The 22,828-nt window shown below is 32.3% G+C and overlaps 1 protein-coding gene across 1 annotated transcript in view; it reads right to left on the bottom strand.

Moving 5' to 3' along the window:
* Positions 1 to 22,828, bottom strand: part of BCAS3 (BCAS3 microtubule associated cell migration factor) — a 623,923-nt gene that overhangs the window by 460,075 nt on the left and 141,020 nt on the right. The window contains exon 9 of the mRNA XM_057499516.1: positions 2,246 to 2,353. Within this exon, the coding sequence (XP_057355499.1) occupies positions 2,246 to 2,353 (108 nt within the window). The remainder of the gene's footprint in view (positions 1 to 2,245; positions 2,354 to 22,828) is intronic.

Raw genomic sequence — 22,828 nt, 5'->3', positions numbered from 1 at the left:
ATAAATTTACCAACACGGAGCTTTAGTTTTCTCAAATGCAGAAGGAAAGTGTTGAGTAGTAGGACATTCTTAAGGTCTCTTACTCCTCTAATATTTTGTGGTACATAAATTAATTCTAGGTCAGGAATAACTTCAACACAGATCTGAATATTTTCCTAAAGATTTTAACAAAATTACTTTTAAAGAAGAAAATCTATATAGTCCATGTTTTACCTCCATTGTGAAGTGTAAAGAAATAAGAACACATGCATATATTGGAGATATTGCAGGTTCAGTTCTAGAACACTGCAATAAAGTGAGTATCACAATAAAGCAAGTCAAATGAATTTTTTTGGTTTCCTAGTGCAATACAAAAGTTATGTTTATACTATACTGAAGTCTTTTAAATCTGCCATAGCATGATACCTAAAAATATTTTTTATAATATTTTATATTTTACAAAATATAAATACCTTAATTAAAAAACATTTTATTGCTAAAAAATGCAAATCATCCCCTGAGCTTTCAGTGAGTTGTAATCTTTTTGCTGGTGGAGGGTCTTCCCTCAATGTTGATGGCAGTCTGGACATTTTAACAGTATTAATTCTTCCAGTCCATGAATGTGGGATACCTTTACTTTTACTTGTGCCTTCTTCAATTCCTTTCATCAATGTCTTGTAGTTTTCAGAGTAGAGATCTTCCACCTCCTTAAATTTATGCCTAAGTATTTATTTTTTTGATACCATTGTAAATAGGATCAAGTCCTTTATTTCTTTTTCAGAAAATTCATTGTTAGTATATAGAAATGCTACTGATTTTTTGTATGTTAATTTTGTGTCCTACAACTTAACTGAATTCCTTGATTAGATCTAAGAGTTTTCTCGTTGAGTCTTTGGCTTTTCTATATTTAAATCATGTCATCCACAAATAGAGAAGATTTTGCTTCTTCCTTTCCAATTCCTATACCTTTTATTTATTTTTCTTGACTGACTGCTCTAGCTAGGACTTACAGTACCATGATGAATAGAAACAGTGAGAGAGGGCACCCTTGAGTAATTTCTGATCTTAGAGGAAAAGCTTTCAATCATTTACCATTCAGTGTGATGGTAGCTGAGGGCTTGTCATAAAGCAAATATTGCAAGCAAGTCAAATGAATTCCCAGTGCATAGACTTATACTGTACTGTAGTCTATTAGGTGTACAATGGTATTATGTCTTTAAAAACAATGTACATATGTAATTAAAAAGTATTGTTAAAAAATGATACCCTTAAAAAGTGATACTCTTATTACTGGTGGGAGGTCTTGCCTCAATGGCTGCTGACTGATGAGGGTGGTAGTTGCTAAAGGTTGGGGTGGCTCTGGCAACTTCTTAAAGTAAGAAAAAATGAAATTTGCTACACTGACTGACTTCAGAAATGATTTCTCCATAGCATGATGCTGTTTCACAGCATTTTACCCACAGCAGAACTTCTTTCAAAATTGGAGTCAGTCCTCTCAAACCCTGCTGCTACTTTATCAAATAAGTTTATGTAATACTCTAAATCCTTTGTTGTCATTTCAATAGTCTTCACAGCATCTTCACCAGAAGTAGATAGAGTCCATCTCAAGAAACTATTTTCTTTGTTCATCAATAAAAACTATTCCTCATCTGTTAAAGTTTTATCGTGAGATTGCAGCAATTCAAATGCATCTTCAGGTTCCACTCATAATTCTAGTTCTCTTTCTATATCACTACATCTACATTTACTCCCTCCAGTGAAGTCTTGAAACTTCAATTTGTAAAAATGCAATATCTGCAAAGTGCAATAAAGCAAATAACAACAAAACGAGGTATGCCTATATCTAAATGCTTTTTTTACAGTTCAGAAATATGTATTGTTTGATGAATGCTAACAGAAAAATTACATTTCGCATCAACCAGAAACACATATATTATACATATTAAAAACTCAGACATGTGAAAAGGATCCACAAAGTAATACTTAACCTTTGTATGTTTGCTCAAATAACTTTTTATTCTTTTCCATTTAATTTTTTAAATGCTGGTTTTGACTCACTAAACAATTCGCAATTCACTAATAAGTCAAGACTGGAAGCCTGAAAACAATCATAAAGAAATCTTAAGTGCTACTCTAATTTGGCAGATTTCAAAAGGTGTTTTCGTAACTTTTTAAAAAAATCAAATATAATCAATGTTATTCATAGAACTCTACATATCCAGAAGGAATGTTACCTTGTAGAAGAAACACATTAAAAAACGCTTACCGCTTGTTGCAATGGAGATCATAGATAGGTGTTTTAAACTGAATGGACTTGACCATCTCCCCAGTACGAAGTGAATATAGATCCACACAACAGTAAGGGGGACTTGTGCTATAAAAAGACAAAAGCCATTATTTTCAAAAAGCTGGGAGGGCCAGTAAACTCCATTTTCTGATTCACAGATAATCTTAAAAACTCTTAGTAAAATAAAGCAAATTGATCGGCTATTTTAAAAAATCATAATATATCCCAATCAATTCATTTCAAGAATGCAAAGTTAGAGGAAGAAAAAAATGAAACTACACAAAGAAAATTAGTACTATACAAATTAGTGCTATATACAACCATAAAAAGAAAGAAATCCTGCCATTTGTGACAACCTGGATACACTTAGAGGGTATTATGCTAAGTGAAATAAGCCAGGTGGAGAAAAACAAATAACATATGATTTCATTTACATGTGGAATTTAAAAACAAAATAAAATGAACAAAACAGCAGTGCACTCATAGACACTGAGAAGTGACTGGTGGCTACCAGTGGGGAAGGGTTGAAGTGGGTGGGTGAAATAGGTGAAGGGGATAAACAGGCACAAAATCTCAATCATAATATAATAACGACACTAGTTGGGGTGAGGATTTAATAATGTATATAACTGTTGAGTCACTGTTGTATACTTGAAACCAATATAATATTGTATATCAATGATACTTCAATAAAAAATTACATCAACAAAAAAAATAGTACTATACAAAATAAAACCCAGAAGATTATCTCAATAAAGGCAGAAAAACATTCAATAAAATTAAAAACCTGTTTATGGTAAGAAATATTTCATGAATATGATAAAGGATACCAACTTTTTAAAATATTTGTTTTATAACTGGATTTTTTAATTGAAATCTACTTATAAACAATATTACATTGTTTTCAGGTGTACAATATAGTGATTCAACAATTATATACATTAGGAAATGCTCACCACAGTAAGTGTAGTTACCATCTGTCGGTCACCATACAGATATTGCATTATCAACTATATCCCCTATGCTGTACTGTTCAACCTTGTGACTTTTTTTTTTTAATTGAAGTATCATTGATACACAATATTATACTGGTTTCAAATGTACAAACTGTTCAAATTGGTTCAACAGTTATCCATATTATTAAATCCTTACCCCCTCTAGTGGGGTTATTATCTATCAACATAGAAAGACGTTATAGAATCACTGACTATATTCTCCATGCTGTACTACTCTCCCTGTGAGCAACTTACATTATGATAATTTGGGGGCTCTTTTCTTTCCCTCACCTTCCCCACTCCCCACCCTGATCCCTCCCCAATGGTAACCACAGTCACTTCTCAGTGTCTATGAGCCCACTGTTGTTTTGTTCTTTCTGTTCTGCTTTGTTTTTACATTCCACAAATTAGCGAAATCATATGATATTTGTCTTTCTCCACTTGGCTTCTTTCTTTTTTTTTTTTACTTCTTTGACATATCTACTTTTTTAAAAATTTTTATTGAAGGGTAGTTGACACACAGTATTACATTAGTTTCAGGTGTACAACACAGTGATTCAACACTTATATACATGATAATTCTAGGTACCAGCTATCACCATACCAAGTTGTTACAATATTTTGACTATATTCCTTATGCTATACATTACATCCCGCTTACTTATTTATTTTACAACTGGAAGTGCGTGTATATATATATATATATATATATATATATATATATATATATACTAGGCAAGACTATTATTATCACTTCCATTCAACATAGTAGTTTGGAAGGTACTGTGCATAAGGCAATAAAGTAAAAAATAAACCTGTCATCATTTGCTAAGAACTGAACTGTATAAATACAAATCTATAAATCGAAGTATATATATATAGACAACCTCACAGTAAAGACATATCATTACTATATGGTTTACTATATGGCTTCATTGTTAATTATTTAATGTGTGGCTCTACAAAGATCATTAGATCCAATAGCAACTGTATTTTTATAAATTAAGGACAAACAATTATAAAGTGAAATTTTAACATTATCATATGCTGAACATATTAATATATTGAATAAAGCTAAGTAAAGATTTTAATATGTTTATACAAAAAAGTAACTAAACAAAGAGAGACCAAAACAAATGGATCTATATACCATAAGTTGGTAGACTTTCTAAACTGATACAGTTCAACCTTAAGCAGAAATCTACCAGAAATGACAGTTGGCAACTATATTTATCATGGTGAGCATTTCCCAATGTATATAATTGCTGTACATTTGCAACCAATGTAATATTGTACATTAACTATACTCCAAAAAAAATCTACCAGAAATGACCACATTTGAAAATAAATATGCATTCCACATGATAAGACTTATATTGTAAAGGCATAGCAATTAAGATACTATGCCCTTGACACCTGAACAAACGAAGTGATCAATGTTTACACCTTAAGTAAGAAAAGAAGAGCAAATTAAATCCAAGGAAAGTAGAATGAGAGAACTATGGAAATAAAACGAATCAATGAAATAAAACTTGAGTAAGCAAAAGAAAAATGGTAAAATCAAACTAAAATCTAGTTCTTCTTTGAAACCAATCTAAAAAGAAACAGATAATTTGACTATTTCAGTATCTATAAAAGAAATTGAACTCATAATTGAAAACTTTGCACAAAGAAATGTTCAAAAATGGCTTCATTTGTAAATTCTACCAATTATTTAAACTAAAATGTTTAGATATCCTACACACTTTCAGAAGACAGAGGAGTTACTGCCCAGCTTATTTTATGAGGACAGTAGCTCCTGATACCAAAACTAAAAAAATATTTCACAAGAAAAGAAACTACAGATCTATACCTGTATGTCTTGTGAATATACATTAAAAAATTCCTCAACAAAATATTAACAAATCAAATCCAGCAATACAAAACCAGATGAGTTTTTTCCCAGGAACAAAAGGTTACTGAATAAAAGAGAACTTCTTCAACCTGATGAGGGGCATCTACAAAAATCCCACAGATGTAAGAATAAGCATTTCCCCAAAAGATCATGAACAAGGCAAAACTGCCTGCTATCAGCGCTGTTATTCAACAATGACAGCTAATTTTTTTTAATGAAAATTTACAAAATATGACTAGGGGACTTCAAATGTATGAGACATTATTAAGCTATAGTACTTAAGATAGTATGAGATATTACCTTACACTTATTAAAGTGACTATTATCAAAAAGATAAGATACAGTGTTAACAAGGATTTGGAGAAAAGGGAACATTTTTGCACTATTGGTGAGAATGTATATTGGTGCAGCCACAATGGAAAACAGTATAGAAATTCCTCAAAAATTAAAAATAAAACTACCATAAGACCCAGCAATTCTACTTTTGGGTATTTATCTAAGGAAATGAAAAGATTAACTCAAAAAGATATATGTACTGCCATGCAGCAGCATTTACAATAGCCAGGACATGGAAGCCACTTCAACTGTCCATCAATGAATGACTAGATAGAGAAAATATGGTAAGTACATTACACACACACATGAATATTATTTGACAATAAAGAAAGGAAATCCTGCCATTTGCAACAACATGGAGGATCTTTAGGGCATTACGCTGAAAGAAAGACAAAACCTGTATGATCTCCTTTATATGTAGAATGTTTTTTAAAAACTGAACTCAAAGATACAGAGAACAGACTGGCAGTTGCCAGAGGCAGAGGACAGGTGGTGGGTGAAATGGGTGAAGGTGGTCCAAAGGTACAAATGTCCAATTACAGCATCAATTAAGTCCTGAGGATGTAATGATGAGTACAGTTAACAAAACTATATTATGTATTTAAAAGTTGCTAAGAGAGTAGATCTTAAATGTTCTCATCACAAGAAAAAAAAAAAGGTAAGTGTGGTGATGGATGTAAATAAGACTTATTGCTGTGATCATTTTGCAATACAAATATTCGATCATGTTATACACTGAAACTAATATAATGTCATCAATTATATCTCAATTTTTTAAAAAGATAGTATGATAATAGCCTGAGCATAGGTATATAGATCAAGGGAACAGAATAGAGAGCCCATACATAAACTCACACATACAGCCAACTGATTTTCATCAAAGGTACCATATGATTAAATGATAGTCTTGAAAATGAAGGTTGCTAAAAATATTAGATATTTGCATGGAAAATATTAAGTTGTCCCCTAACTTACATACAATCAATTTAAAATGGATCATAGATCTAAAAATATGATGTAAAACTATATAGCTTCTAGAACAAAACATAGCAGAAAAGTCTATTTCTTAAACAAGAAAATTATGAATAAGGATATAATTTACACAGAATTTTTTTGACACAGATATAATAAGAAAAGGAAAAAGAAAGCCCCACATTGTGAGACGTTTACAAAAGATAAATTTAGCAAATGGTTCGTATTCAGAATACAAAAAGAACTCTTATCACTCAATAATAATGATACATACAACACATTTTTTAAATGGGCATCATATTTTTAAAGATACCAAGGAAGAAATAAAGATAGCAACTAAACATTTGGAAAGATGTTGAACATCAGGGAAATGCAAATTAAAACCACTAAGGGATACCACTTACACTCACTAGGCTGGCTAAAATTTAGAAGATTGTTAATATAAGAATGCAAAGTAATTAAAACTCTCATACATTGTTTTGGGGAAAGCAAAATGGTATAATTGCCCTAAAGAATAGTGTAGTAGCTTTTTAGAAATTAAACATACCCTTATCATATGTCACGTCTAGGTAATTTGTTACTCATAGTAACAAAAAATGTTAAATGTAGATAAAAGATGAATGGAAAATATATTGTGATACACTAATGCAGTGGAGTATTACTCAATAATTTCAAAGAATGAATCATCAATACAACATAGATGAATCTCAAAACCATTATGAAGTTTTAAAAAAAATGGTCAGAAATAAAAGTCACCATACCATATGAATCCCTTTCAATGAAAAGCTGGAAAGGTAAAACTATAATAACAGAAAGCAGATCAGAGATTACTAGGAGCCAGGGAAGGAGAGAAGTTAAAACATGAGAAACTTTTGGGGATGATGGAAATGCTGCAGTGTATTGATTATGGTGGGTACTTACACACTGGCACACAATTAGCAAAACTGGAGGTGGGGAGAGAATCTAATAAACCTGAATTTCAATCTCTAAAATTGACACAAGACAAAAATTCTGTTCTCAGTGTTTTTATTAATCCAGTCCTCTGCTGAGAAGCAATGAGTTAATAATGAATGAAATATAACATTTTTCGAGAACAACTGGGAAGGAGAAAACAGCTTCTCACCGTCAATTAGCAGCTCATTATAGCTACAGTACACTAGAAATGAATTCTGATCATTTCACTGGCATCCATACAATGCCACAACTGAGATTCTTCCTGCAGAAAGCCTTCAATAGAAGTAGACAAAACAAATGCTATGGAGGCTCAGTTTAGAGTTGACTGAATATAAGTTAGTAAAACTAAAAACTTAATATATGGAAAAAACCTCTTACTCAATGCCTAATGGGAAAAGATAATTCTTTAAAGCAAGTTTTCAGAAAGTCACACATTCATACAGGAGTCGTGCTATCTGCCAATAACACAGTTGTGTACATGCCTGACATATCCTTTTGTTCTCCATTTTCTCTCTTTTTAAAAGCCTTGACTATTTACCTGGGACACAGCAAGACAATCTTAATTTTATGGGTAGGCTGATGAGAAAGCTTTCCATAACATCAACAGTATGCATGCCCCATAACAGAAAGGACGTGTGTTATACTAAAATGTACAGACATAAAACAAGCTTTTACTTTGTATTTAGTATACAACAAACACTGCCACAAGATAAAGAATGAGTATTCATTAGATTTCTAGAGTTCAAATGAGTTAACATCTTTACAGGTTGATGCCTGACCTGAAAATATAAGGCTAACTTCACTTTATGATAAACCTAATTAATACTTTAAGGAAAAAAGTTCCACACAGAAATGTTGAGAGCAAATTGTAACTGAATCCATTGTAAGCAAACATGAGAGGCTGGAAGAAAAGCAAGAATGATGCAATTTGTATTATTAAATGATTGGTTACAGTAACTTTAAATTGTTCCCCTACACCTTTGACTTTCTAATACATAGATATCAACATGCATAGTATAAAATTACTTTGTATTTTTTATGATAAATATAAAATAGAAGTGGATGAAAATTTTTTTTCTTAACTGGCCTTTTCTTTAAGTAACTAATTTTATAGTGAGTAACCAAGGACATATGTTGAAAAATTCTGTATAGAACACTCTGTTACCTCCTATACACATGACCTATACCCATAAAGGAAGTTATTAAGCTTTTATTAGGGACATAAAAGTCCCACCATAGCCAAGAGTATAGAATTTACATGGTTCATTCATTTTAGTGAAAAGGTTTAACTAGAATATTTAAAGGACAAAATTTTTTAAAAGCTTCCATTATTGAAAATGAAAAGGATAAATTAAGCAATTATGAACTATAAAACCAAATGTTAAATTGGGTTACTTAAAAAGAAAAATATTGAAAATATTATAAATATAGAAGATAAAAACAAGAAAACTTTAAACATTTTCATCTAAATATCTTAATTTCAGTATTTATTTTCTCTTTATCCTTTTCTTCACATTTAAATTTTCTTTTTAATGTATTTTATTTTTTAAGAAGAGTTTTTGGTTCACAGCAAAGTTGAGCAGAAGGTATAGAGATTTTCATGTATCTTTTGTCTACCTTATCAACAATGTCCCCCACCAGAGTGGAACAAATGCTACAATTGATTAACCTACAATGACACTAAAAATCACCCAAAGTCCATAATTTACACTAGGGTTCACTCTCAGTATCGTACATTCTATGGGTTGGGACAAATTTAAAATGACACGTATCCAACATTAATATCATACAGAATAGTCTCACTACCCTTGAAATCTTGTGTGCTCTGCCTATTATTCAACATTGCTTCATCCCTAGCCCCTGGCAAACATTGATCTTTTTACTGTCTCCATAGTTTTGCCTTTTCCAGAATGTCATACAGTTGGAATCATACACTATGTAACCTTTTCAGACTAGCTTCTCTCAGTTAGTAATATGCATTTAAGTTTCCCCCATTTCTTTTTATGGTATGAAGGCTCATTTAATTTTATTCCTGAATAATACTCCATTACCTGGATTTACCAGTTTACTTATCTAATCACCTACTAAAGGTTGCTTCTATGTTCCAGCAATTATGAATAAAGTTGATATCAACATTTGTGTGCAGTTTTTTTGTGCCAACTTATGTTTTCAACTCCTTTGGGTAAATACCAAGCAGGGCAATTGCTGGATCATATGGTTAGTGATGCCAAACTGTCTTCCAAAGAAGTGGTTTTAAAATTTTGCATTCCAACCAGAAATGAATGAGAGTTCCTGTTGCTCCACAACCTCACCAGCATTTGATGATGCCAGTTTTCTGGATTACGGCCACTCTAACAGATATATAGCAGTATATCGTTGTTTTAACTTGAATTTCCTTGATGGCATATTATGTGGAGCATCTTTTCATAACCTTATTTGACATCTATATACTGTTTTTGAGATGAGGCCTATCGCCCAATTTTTAGTCAGGCTGCACATGTTCTTATTTTTTATTTTTAAGAGCTCGCTATATATTTTGGATAACAGTTCTTTATATGTGTTTCTGAACTGTTTTCTCCCAGTGGCTTGCATTTTAATCCTTTTGACAGATATTTTGAAGAGCAGAATACTTAATTGTAAAGAAATCCAACTTTTATTCAGAAAGTTGAATCTGTATTTACAAAAGGAAGAGGAAATGAATAAAAGAGGTGAGATGAAAGACAGCAGATAAAAACAACTGAACATAGAGATTCAAGTTATAAAAATACATATTTAATTAAAGAAATCCTGCCTCAAGACTGTAACATCAATCCCAATTGTAGTTTCCAGTCTGCCAACCCATCCCATTTCTTATCTGACAGTCCTCACAATCATATAAGCCAATTCCTTGTAATGAAAGCTGTGTATGTGTGTACACTGAATGATAAACTGGGGAACTGAGAATACAATATACATACCCACAGCCATATGCTTACTCAACAAAGGGCTGCAATGACACCAGGCTTGCATCTCTAGCTGAGCCTTTGACTCTGCTCAGGTCAGACGTGAAGGCTAAGTAGAAGCCTTCACTACACACTCAAGGACTGTCCCAGCTCAAAGACAATTTGCAAAATTTAGAGTAATTTTTTTTTTCTGTTTAAGAAAATCTCTATTAGGTCACTGGCTAAGTGACTTCAGAAATTTCAGTAATCACACAGGACAACAGAGACAGTCTTTACAGAAAGATTTTGGAAAAGTCACTTAATAGTAAGTAGCTGCAGGCCACAACAAGCAAAAACAGCACACCCTGGGGAGGGGGTACAATTTGATGTTCAGAGTTGCCACATTGCAATATTTAAATGTCCACTGTTCAACAAAAAATTGCAAGGCATACAAAGAAAAAGGGAAGTATGGCCCATTCACAGTACAGAAATAAGAGAAACTAATACTGAGAAAACCAGACAATGGATTTATAATACCAAGAGTTTTAATCAATTGTTTTAAATATGCTCAAGAGCTAAAAGAAACTATAAACTGAGGGAGAAAGATGAATTAATAAAGTGAGAATATCAATAAATATCTAGAAATTACAAAAAAGGAATGACATAGAAATAATGGAACTGAAAATGCATATGATAATTAAAATGAAAAGTACACTAAAGGTTTCAAAAGCATAACTGATTACTGGAATAGGCAGATGAAGGAATGCACAAACTTGAGAGCAAAACACCTGCAATTACACATCAGAAGAACAGAATAAAAAAGAATGAAGAAGAATGGACATAGTTTAATATCAACACTATAAATCAACTAAACTTAACCAACTTGTAGAAGATGCCACCCAAAAACAGTAGAATTTGCATCTTCTGAAGTACACATGGTACATTCTACAGGATATACTACATGTTAGCCACAAACAAGTCTCAATAAATTTAAAAATAATGAAAACAATGTTTTTAACCAAAATGAAACAAAATTAAAAATCAAAAACAGAAGGAAAAACTGGAAATTAATAACATACATGTGGAATTAAACAATAACCTCTTAACCACAAGACACAAATATGTGGCACTAAATAATATACTCTTAACCAATGCCACATCAACAGAATGAAGGAGGAAGAAACCACATGATCATCTCAACTGATACAGAAAAGCACTTGCCAAAATTACATATCCTTTCATGATAAAAAAACACAGGAAATAAGGAATAAAAGGGAATTTCCAAATATGATAAGGGACATTTATGCAACATCCACAGCTAATATTATATTCAGTAGCAAAAGACTAAATGCTTTCCCACTAGTATTAAGAACAAGAAAAGGATGTCCACTTTCATCACTGTTGTTCAACATTGTATTGAAAGATCTAGTCAAAGAAATTGGACAAGAGAAAGAAATTAAAAGCTTCTAAATTGGAAAAGAAGCAAAACTATTTCTATTCACAGAAAACATGATCCTATATATAGAAAATCCCAAAGAATACACAAAATAATACTACAATAAATTCAGGAACGTTGCAGGGTACAATAACACATGAATAACCAGCAAGAATCAAAGCAAAAGAGAAATTAAGAAAGCACTTCCACTACAGTAGCAATGCAATCTCTATCAAAATTCCAATGGCCATTTTTACAGAAATGAAAAACAAACCTAAAGACAAATGGGATTGTAAGAGGTCCTAAAGAGTCAAACACTATTGAGAAACAACAAACTTGGAGGACTCATATTTGCCAACTTAAAAACTTACAACAAAGCTACATTAATCAAAACACTGTGATACAGACCTAACACCTGATATATAAACCAATGGGACAGAATTCAGATTCCAGAAATAAACCTATACCTAAATGACCAATTGATTTTTGAGAAAGATGCTAAGTCCCCTCAATGGGAAAAGAAGAGTATCCTCAACAAACAATGCTGGGTAAACTTTAAGTCCACATGCAAAAGAATAAAGTTAGACTCCTCTCTTAAATCATATACAAAAATTAACTCCAGATGTAATAAAGACCTAAATATAAGAGCTAATCCTATAAAACTCTTAAAAGAAAATAAAGGGATAAATCTTTATGATCTTTGATTCAGCAATATTCTCATATAGGATACCAAAAGCATAAGAAACAGAAGAAAAAAATAGACAAATTGGATTATAAAAATATTGCAAACTTATCAAAAAGTATTATCAAAATTACAAAAAAGCAAAAAGACAACCTAAAAAGTATGAGACAATATTTGCAAATTACATATCAGATAAGGGTATAGGATCCAGAATATATTGAGAACTCAAAATGATGAAAACCTAATTAAAAAACAGCAAATAACATGATTAGACATTTCGCCAGAGGAGATATACAAATGGCCAACAATCATGTTGGAAAGATGCTCAACACCATTAGTCATTAGGGAAATGCAAATCAAAACCACAATAAGCCAGGTGGAGAAAGACAAATACTAAGATTTCACTTAATTGTGGAATATAAAACAAAACAAAACAAAATCTACAAAATAGTAGTAGACTCAGAGACACTGAGAAGTGACTGGTGGTTACCACAGGGAGGGGGTATGGGTGAGTGGGTGGAGAGGCTGAGGGGGATAAAGCACTACAAAAATTCCCAATCATAATATAAGTTGGTCACAGGGATGGTAGTACAGCATGGACAATACTGCCAATGATTCTATAACATCTTTTCATGTTGACAGATAATAACTGCACTATTTGGGGTGAGGGTTTAATAATGTGAGTAACTGTTGAAAGACTGTGTTGTATACTTGAAACTAATATAAAACAAGATATTCAGAAATAGGGTGTAGTGAGCAGTGCCCACAATAAGAATTGTAAGTGTGGGGAATTGTCATCTAGCTCATCATATCACACTAAAAATTTACAAACTTAAAAATCTATCTATCTTGTCATAGTAATCTTCCTAAATGGTATCTCTGATCATTTATTCCTGTTTCAGAAACTATCAATGATACCCCACTGCCACAGAATAAAGTTCAACTTTTTATCTAAGCAAGTGAAGCACTCCACAATATGGACTCAACTTTTTTTATATTTAATTTACATTCTCATCTTTCATACAACACCGACTCTAGCTCAGGTACCATTAGTCAAGGTCCTGTATCTCCCTGGCTCTATTCCACCCCATGTGCACACACCTAAATCCAACAGTTCTTCCAATCAACTATGATGATATCCTCCCAGCATGAATCACTTGCTTCTTCCTTTGAAATCTATGATATTTTTATCCATCAGATCAATTGAAGAATCTGCCAGCCATAACTGACTTACTGAGAAATGTCCTACTCACCATCCCATGATGATTCAGCAATCTGGAAGGCCATTATCTTTACTACGAAGGCCCATCCCTTAGTTAGACCAGAGAAGGTATCTGGTGCAAGGCAAGCAATTTATAGGTTGGTGTGAAGTGTAAAACTGTACACATACAGACATATTATAGCACCTAAAAAAAAGCAAAACCAGAGAAAAACTAACTATATTCAGAGGAACAGAGAATTATAGGTGATGGTGATGATAGTATACCCTAATACCTCATATATCACATACCTAAAATGGTTAAATAAAGAGCAAAATTATACAATTATAGTATAATATGGAAGAAAACAATGAACAAAAACCAAAAAGTAAAAATTAGGTTTTATCATCAGAATAATGGAAGAGAATTATGGCCTCTTATCTTTCCATTAATTTATTCATTTGATAAATTTGTTAGTTGTTATTTCTGTGCTGGACACTCTGAACACAAAACAGGCCAAAATTCTTGCACTCAATGAGCATATTCTAGTATGAGAAGAAAAATTTAACACATAAATAAGTGAAATAAATCAAATGAAAAGTACAGGCACCTCATTTTATTGAGCTTTACAGATACTGCATTTTTAACAGATTAAAATGCAACCCTGCACTGAGCAGGCCTGTTGGTGCCATTTTTCCAACAGCATTTGCTCACTTCATGTCTCTGTCACATATTTAAATTCTTGCAATATTTCAAACTTTTTTATTATTATTATTATTTGTTGTGATCTGTGATTAGTAATCATGACTCACTGAAAGCTCAGATGATGGTTCATCATTTTTTAACAAAAAAGTCTTTTTTAATTAAGGTATGTACATGTTCTTTAGACAATGCTACTGCACATTTAGTAGACTACATATAGGGTAAAAAATAACTTTTATATGCTCTGAGAAACAAAAACATTCATGTGACTCATATTATTGTGGTTATTTGCTTTACTGTGGTGGTCTGGAACTGAACCCACAGTATCTCTGAGGTGTGCCTATACTGATGGATCATATGTATAAAGAAACACACAGGAGGGGAAAAGGTAAGTGCCGGGGATGAGAAGATCGGCATCTCTGCCTGAAGAGACATGAGTTAGAATTGGAAATGACCTGGGAATAGTGGTTTGTTTTGATAACTGACAGAAACCTGTAAAAGGGCACAATCTGTTGTGATGGTCACAAGGTGCATAACGGTAGTGTGACGAAGAGTGTAGAGAGATGAAGAAGAAAGCACATCTTGCCAAGAGTATGGAGATGGGATTTCCTCTTAACTTCAACAAGTAGTGATATGAACACTAGGAAAGGGGAATTACATATTTTAAGCTAATCTTTTAAAAATATGAATACTACATAAAACAACTATTTAAAAAGCACATAAAAATTAACAAAGCTAAGAGAATGCAAAAACCAAATTAAGGGAGTATTACTAGGAAATTTTATCTTTTGAAAGAATGCCAGGCTGTAGATATAGAGGAATTTATTTTCAATGTAATAGTGGAACCCAGATTATGATATAAAAGAAAAAGCTTTGAAACAGGTCACAAGCATAGGGATGAAAAAAAGAGAGAGAGGGAGAAGAGACTACTTCGATAAGAAAACAGAAAAGTGGAAAAAGGATCTACATCCCACCATAAGGAGCCACAGCCCATCTATTCCACAGAGTATATAGCATATTGGGAAATGGAAACGGTTTGGAACTAGCTATGGTCAGAAGCTGGAAAGAAGTATTTTAGCACACTTTCTATTTTCTATCATCATATAGAACTTCTTGGCCCCAGAAGTTAACACCAGAGTGACAGGAGCCCATACCTACATATGATACATTATGAAGTAGTATCTTTACATTGTAAATGATCACAAGAGTCCTCATAAATTTATCAAATAATGTACAGTTGTCCACTACCAAAAAACTGAAATTCCATTGCAATCAAAAGATCTCCTATTTTAAAATGTTATCATCCTATGATCTGTGGTTAAACAGTAGTAGGATATACCTAACACTTACTTCTATTAATAAGTCATACTGACCAGAAATTAGTTTCAAAGTAGAAAAGTATATACTGAAAAATCTATAAGTCATTGGCAGTTGTTTTACAATTGTTTTTAAATAAATATATACTGAAGTAAACATAAAGAAGAGTATACATGTCTAAGGTGAACACCTTGGTGAATTTTCAACAGGTAGGTTGACACATGTAACTCCACCTAGACAGAAAAATGCATTTCCAATAACTCAGAAATGTTCCTCATAACCCCTTCCATTCACTAGCCCCCATCCTCCCTAAAGGTCATCACCAGAGATTCTCCTCAGTGGCCTGACTCAGTAAGCAGCCATGTGGGAGAAGCCCCCATGCCGAGGAACTGCAGAGACCCTCAAGCACACAGCCAACAGTATAGCAATGCCCTCAATCTTACATCCACAGAGAAATGAACCTGAGTAAATTCGTAAGTGGATTCTCCCCATGTCAAGCCTGCAGATAAAAATCCCAATTCTGCTGACATCTTGACAGCAGCCTTGTAAGACCCTAAACTAAGGAGCCATTTAAACTGTGCCTGGACTACTGACTGACAGAAACTATGACATAACAAATGTCTATTGTAGTAAGACATTAAAATTAAGTCTGTCCTAACTTGTTACACAGCAACAGATAACAAATACAGACCTTCTCCTTCTTTTACACATAATGATCTTTAAATGCAGTGCAATCCCAGTTGAAGAGCAGCAGGACTTTTAATGGAAACAAAGAAGTTTAAGTTTTTCTGCCATTGTACTGCTTCAAAGAACATCAGGTTGCCTTTTCACCTACTTTATTTGAAGATCAAATTACAGTAATGTAACCAGAGTTACGATTTACTGTTTACTATTTTAATCTATCAAGTTAACTTCTTAAGTAAATATGTGGACAATTATGTTAAACTAATACATATTTATGTAAATTAAAATTTTTTTACCAGTATAAACTATTGTGAAACAAATCTGAGTAGACTTCCATATCTGAGGTTCTTCTGTTACACACTAACATTGTTGGGATCCTAACTTGCTATTACTAATGAAACAGTGACAGTTTCCAAAATAATAAAACTTAAAAACAAATGAGCATTAAGCACTTTTCAACAAAAAGTTATTCTAATGTTCGTAAGTTATATCAGTAATTTGTTCTTAATAAATTGATGCTACACAGTTAAAAGATTTGATCAAATGTACATAACCACATAATTTGGTTGGGTGATCATCAGAACTCTTACTCCATTACTTCAGAATCACTTTATATACAAATAATACCATACATGCTGTAAACATGGAAAAATATTCTGACAAGTCTGTTTCAGATCCAGTAATTACTACATAAAGAAAAAGTCAACAACACAAGTGAGGCCTAGGCAGATGAACCACTAAAAGGGTGGCCTGGTCAAAGAGTAGGAATTAAGAAAGACTTGTAGATACATACAGTTAAGTCTTCCTATTAAAGTGTATCTTTCCATGGAAGAATCAATAATCCCTTTTCATGCCAAAAACTAGGTTATTAGCATCTAGAAAATAAGAAATGACTGAGGTATCTCAGGCTTTTTGTGAAGACTTAGTATGACTTTGATTACTTCAGGGTTTTTTTTTTTTATAACGTATGAAGGAATGACGATGGTGACCTTACACTTTATCCTTGAAATGCGAATGCCACTGTAGGGAAAATGGAAGTTCCATGGCCAGGATCCTCATCTGATCCTAATCTACCTACTGTGTACATGCAATGGTGTAATACTTAGCCTACTGTGCAGGGTATGCTTGCATACCTGTTGGTAATAAGCCACTATTGCCTGTTTTTATAAAAAGGGACCCTGCTTCCCTCCCTCCCAACTGGCCTGGGCTAAGAGCAGAGCCTACAGAAGACAGCAAGAGAGCAGGAGAAGAAGTTGAACCAGAGGCAGAGGCAGAAACGGGCTTGCTATTTGTATACAGCTGGGTACAGACATGATCCTAACACTTGACCTACCGCTGTGAGAATAAATCTTGGTATAAACCCCTTTTTACTCCCAACTTAACATTGTCTTTATTGGGTCTCACCGAATCCAGAGTGAACTTGCCCAGGGCTGAAACCCTCAGGCAAGATAGCAGCCTAAAAATGGTGTACTAGATAGATGTAAAACTACCTTTTTTGCCTGATGGAAAACAAGATTTGACATATACTTAATACAGTATTTAACATCTAAACTCAAATTTATAAATCTCTATCAAAAATACTTAAATTTTGAGTTTCAGAGTCTACTTTTAATTTTCATAACAATGTTTTTTTTCTTTATATCCATGTATTTTATTAAAATCATAGCCATTTCTTGTCCTGGACAATGTTTCCAAAATAGTTTTTTTTGTAATGCAATACAATGAACATCGTGTTAAAATAATGTGAAATATGGCTTTTATGAATTGAAAATTCTAAACATTAATACCATTTTCCTTTAGAAAGACTTTTAGTATTTTTATTCATGATATTTAACAGATTGAACCAAAATTAGGAAAAGTGGAACAAAGTATTTGAGAAAGTGACATTTTCCAAGAATGTGCATGTATATGTGAAACGCAAAATAGCAAAGACATTTTAAATATACCACAAATTGCAAGAAGCATGGAAACACTTATTTTTAAATGGGAAAAAGCTGTACAACCTTCAACATGTGTTACTGAATTTAATCCTTTAAACATAAGAGGAAAATTTTGATAGTATTACATTATTTGTATTCTTATTCAATTCCTAAAGAACAAAACCCAGTTGGTTACACTTTTATTAAGTAATTAAAAGAAAAGCAAAGAAAATGGAAACTTAACCATATTAAAAGCTAAATTAACTATTATTAGTTAATAACAACATTTTTCTTCTTAAAGTTCTGAGTAAAGACTCGGTAATTAAAACTTCTAACACATAAATTGAGAGAGTGATATTAACAAGTGCTTTTAAGTGAGAAGTAATCAGGTATGAAAGAATAGCACCTACATAAAAACAGGAGGTAATGTTCAAACTGGGGTTGGAATTAGATGTTAGTGATCCTTGTCTTACATACTACGTAACAGGCAGCCAAAGAGATAATACGTTATATTTTTTTAAATAAGTTTCTGTTAGATGAATGGGTAAAAAAGATGTGGTACATATTCACAATGGAATACTATTCAGCCATAAGAAAGAAACAAATCCTACCATTTGGAACAACATGGATGGAGCTGGAGGATATTATGCTCAGTGAAATAAGCCAGGCGGAGAAAGACAAATGCCAAATGATTTCCCTCATTTGTGGAGTATAACAACAAAGCAAAACTGAAGGAACAAAATAGCAGCAGATTCAGAGACTCCAAGAAGGAACTAGTGGTTACCAAAGCGGAGGGGTGTGGGAGGGCGGGTAGAGAGGGAGAAGGGAATTGAGGGGTATTATGTTTAGTACACATGGTATCAGGGATCATGGGGATAACAGTGTAGCAAGCACAAAGAAGGCAAATAGTGAATCTGTGGCATCTTACTACACTAATGGATAGTGACTGCATTGGGGTATGGATGGGGACTTGATAATTTGGGTAAACGTAGTAACCACATTGTTTTTTCATGTGAAACCTTAATAAGAGTGTATATCAATAATATCTCAATAAAAAATTTTTAAATAAATAATTAAATAAGTTTCTGTTATTTGCAATTAAATACAAAAATTACTTAGAAATATTCTACTTTCAAAGACAGTTCAAAAGAAGTACCTGTTTCTTTAAAAGGAAGAAAATGAAGTTATAAGCAAATATGCTTAATATACAACAATGAAAAATAAATGCAATGGAAATACAAATTATGTAAGAGAGGTTACAGGAAACAAGAAAAGTCTGCAGTTTACATATCCATATATGAACAAATAAACATATATATAATTTGTATATTTATGATACTATTTTCCAGTATGCCTATACAATCTTCATCCACTAAAAACCATTTGTAAATACAGCACTTAGATTTTTATTTAGGAAAATTTTTCAAAATTTTAAGAAAATAACAGAAATCAGCAAACTATTCTCAAATCCAACCCCTACTGCTAATTTAACTGGAACATATAGACACACACATTTATATATTTCCTGTAGATAAATTGATTAGTCACCACAAAGAGACCATATGGTCCACTGAAACTAAAATATTTCTTATATGGCAAAAATAACTTTGCTGACACCTAATTTATAGGGTTTTTAAAATTATTATTTCTAATGTAATTGGGCTTTTTACACTGTCTTAGGGGTCTTATAGAATTTGCTTCAGTTGCTGTGGGGGTACATGCGGTAGAACTGAGCTCCTGAAATAAAGGAACACTACAACGAGTCTTGAGATTAATGTCTTCGAGATTAACCACTCTGATATTTGACATTTCCTGCATTCCATTACTTCACTTCTCTTACTTGGGAACTATGCAAATGTTCTAATTTTCTTTCCATTTTGCTCAGGCTCTCATTTTATTCAGTTTTCTATTTTCCCTTTTGTACCTAATTTCATCAATTCTATAATTAATTTATAGGTTTTCTTCCTTCTGTTTTAAGAATATCTCTATTATCTTACTCTGTCTCCTCTGAGTTCTTGTACTTCTGTTTTTTGCTCCTTTCATAGAGATAATTAGCTTATTTGATTATAAAAAGTAATTGTGAAATACATGTTTACGATTATCAGTTGCTCCATAACAACATCATTCCACTGTTCACTTACCAATAACTTTCCACTGAGTTAGGGTTTCCATTTGTCTGTTTCATGTGAGTTTTCAAAATTGTTTATAATATCAATTATTATCCTTTAATGAGCCTAAGATCTGTAGTAATGCCCCTTCATTCATTCTTGATACTGACAGTTTGTGCCTTCTATTTTTCTTGATCAGTTTCACTAAAGTGTTACCAATTTTGCTGGTGTTTTAAAAAACTAGCTTTGAGCTTACTTGATTTTCTCTGTGGCCATTTTCTTTCATTGATTTACATTTATTATTTTCTTCTTTTTACTTAGATAACTTGCCCCTCTCTTTAAATTCTTAAAATTAAAATTTCACACCTTCCTTTTTTTCAAGTGTGAGCATTTAGAATTAAAAGAATAAATATCCTTTTATCCCTTAATTATACCCCAAATTTTTGATATGCTGTTTTTTCAATCTCTCAGTTCAAAATATATTTTCTTATGATTTCTGCTTGACCCATAGTTTAATTTCCAAACACTGTATACAGATCTTTCCAGAGAGATGTTATTGATTTCTAATTTAATTATATTGTGATTATAAAATATACTGTATTTTGAGGCTGGCTTTATCACCTAGCATGTGATCACTCTTGGTGAATGTTCTATGCGCACTTAGAAGTATGTGGATATGGTATTCATAATCAGTTGAGTCAAATTGATGTTGTAGTTGATGCCTTCTATATCCAGACTGTTTTCCTGTCTATTTGTCCCATCAGTTACTGAAAAAGCAGTGTTGATCTCTAACTTCAGTTGTTGATTTCTCTTTTTTCCCTTTCAGTTGTAACATTGCTTAATGTATTTTGAAGATTCATGTATTTTGGAACACATATTTAAAAAGTCACTTTTTAAAAGTTTAACATATTTGAGAAATAATATATTTTTGTCAGTCATCTACCTTGAAGAAATAAATGTTAGGTGATCAGATCCCTTATGCATGAGTATAGTCTTATAATATAGGCATAGGTAAGTTTAAAGGCAGAGAAGAAAGAATTAAAGGCAATTCCAAGTAGATTAGATTAAAATTCTGGTAAAGTAGGAAGTACAGTAATTTGCTGAATATGAAAGGGCTTAAACACAGTTATGAATGTTTGTAACAGTTTAGTTTGCCGTCTTTTGTTACATTTATTTTTTAATATATAGACTACTAATATACTAATATCCAAAGCTAAATAGTAAACTTTTCTGAGACCTGCTAAGAAAGGTAAAACTTCCACTAGATAAAAGGAAAACAAGGTTAAAGTGCCAAGTTTTTGAGAATACTACAAAATCTTCAAGTCTCCAAGAAATTATCAAATCTCATTTCCCAATAACATTAAGTACAATGTAAGTCTGTCAAATATCTCCTAAGTTAAAAATCCAGGGATCTGCCCCCTCCAAAGAAATAAATCAACAAATATCAGTAAGAACTAAAACATTTTAAAACCTCTCAACTGGTTTTCATTAGACTAATGAGGTACAAGTGAAACATATTCTAATTACTTTTCTACGTAACCTGATTTAACATGGAGTAGTATGTAACTATGTTGCGGTTATTTTAACTAAAACCCTAACACATAGGAAACATTTTATTTCGAAGCTACTGCCAAGATATGACTCTCAAAATAGCATATGGCAATCCATAATAATATAGAAGAGATATTTGTAAATAACATTAATGATCCATATTAATAATTACATCTCCAAGAACAATGAGAACTATTTAAAACATACAACTAGTTTACTCTAACAAATGAAGAAAAGAACTAATCCTCCCAGAAAATTTTCCATGTTTTTTTAATCATTTGGGGATATTTAAACATTCTTAATGAAGGAACAGAAATAAAGGGAATAAACAAATCTAGTTAATGTCACATGTACATTTTTTAGACCTATAAGCCCTTTCACTCAAAAGAACTATAAGTTTCTAGAAGTCAGAGACTATGTCTTTATTATTGTACATTGAACACAGTATTATTTGTTAAATGAATTAATCAATGTTAAGTACTTATAATCAATTCACTTACTCTATATGATACTATTATGGTAGATACATGTCATTATACATTTGTCCAAACTCACAGAATACACACCACCATAAATAAAGCATAAGGTAAACTGCAGACTTTGGGTGATAATGGTATGTCAGTGAAGGTTTATCAAGTAATAATAATGTGCCACTCAAGCAAGGGATGTTAATGGTGGAAACTTTGGGGAGAGGGGGGTTAGGGAGCAAAGGGTTATATAGAAAATCTCTGTACCTTGTACTACAATTTCCTGTGAACCTAAAACTGCTCTAAAAATTAAAGTCTTTTTTAAAAGAATTAAAGATTAAATGAATTCAAAAGACATGCTGGCAAAATTTAATTTCTGAAATAAATAAATAAAAATGTTTGAGTTTCTACCTTTTGTAATCTTAC

Source organism: Manis pentadactyla, chromosome 4, assembly GCF_030020395.1.
Source record: "Manis pentadactyla isolate mManPen7 chromosome 4, mManPen7.hap1, whole genome shotgun sequence".
Lineage (NCBI taxonomy): Eukaryota > Metazoa > Chordata > Mammalia > Pholidota > Manidae > Manis > Manis pentadactyla.
This window is presented reverse-complemented; position numbering and strand designations above follow the sequence as displayed.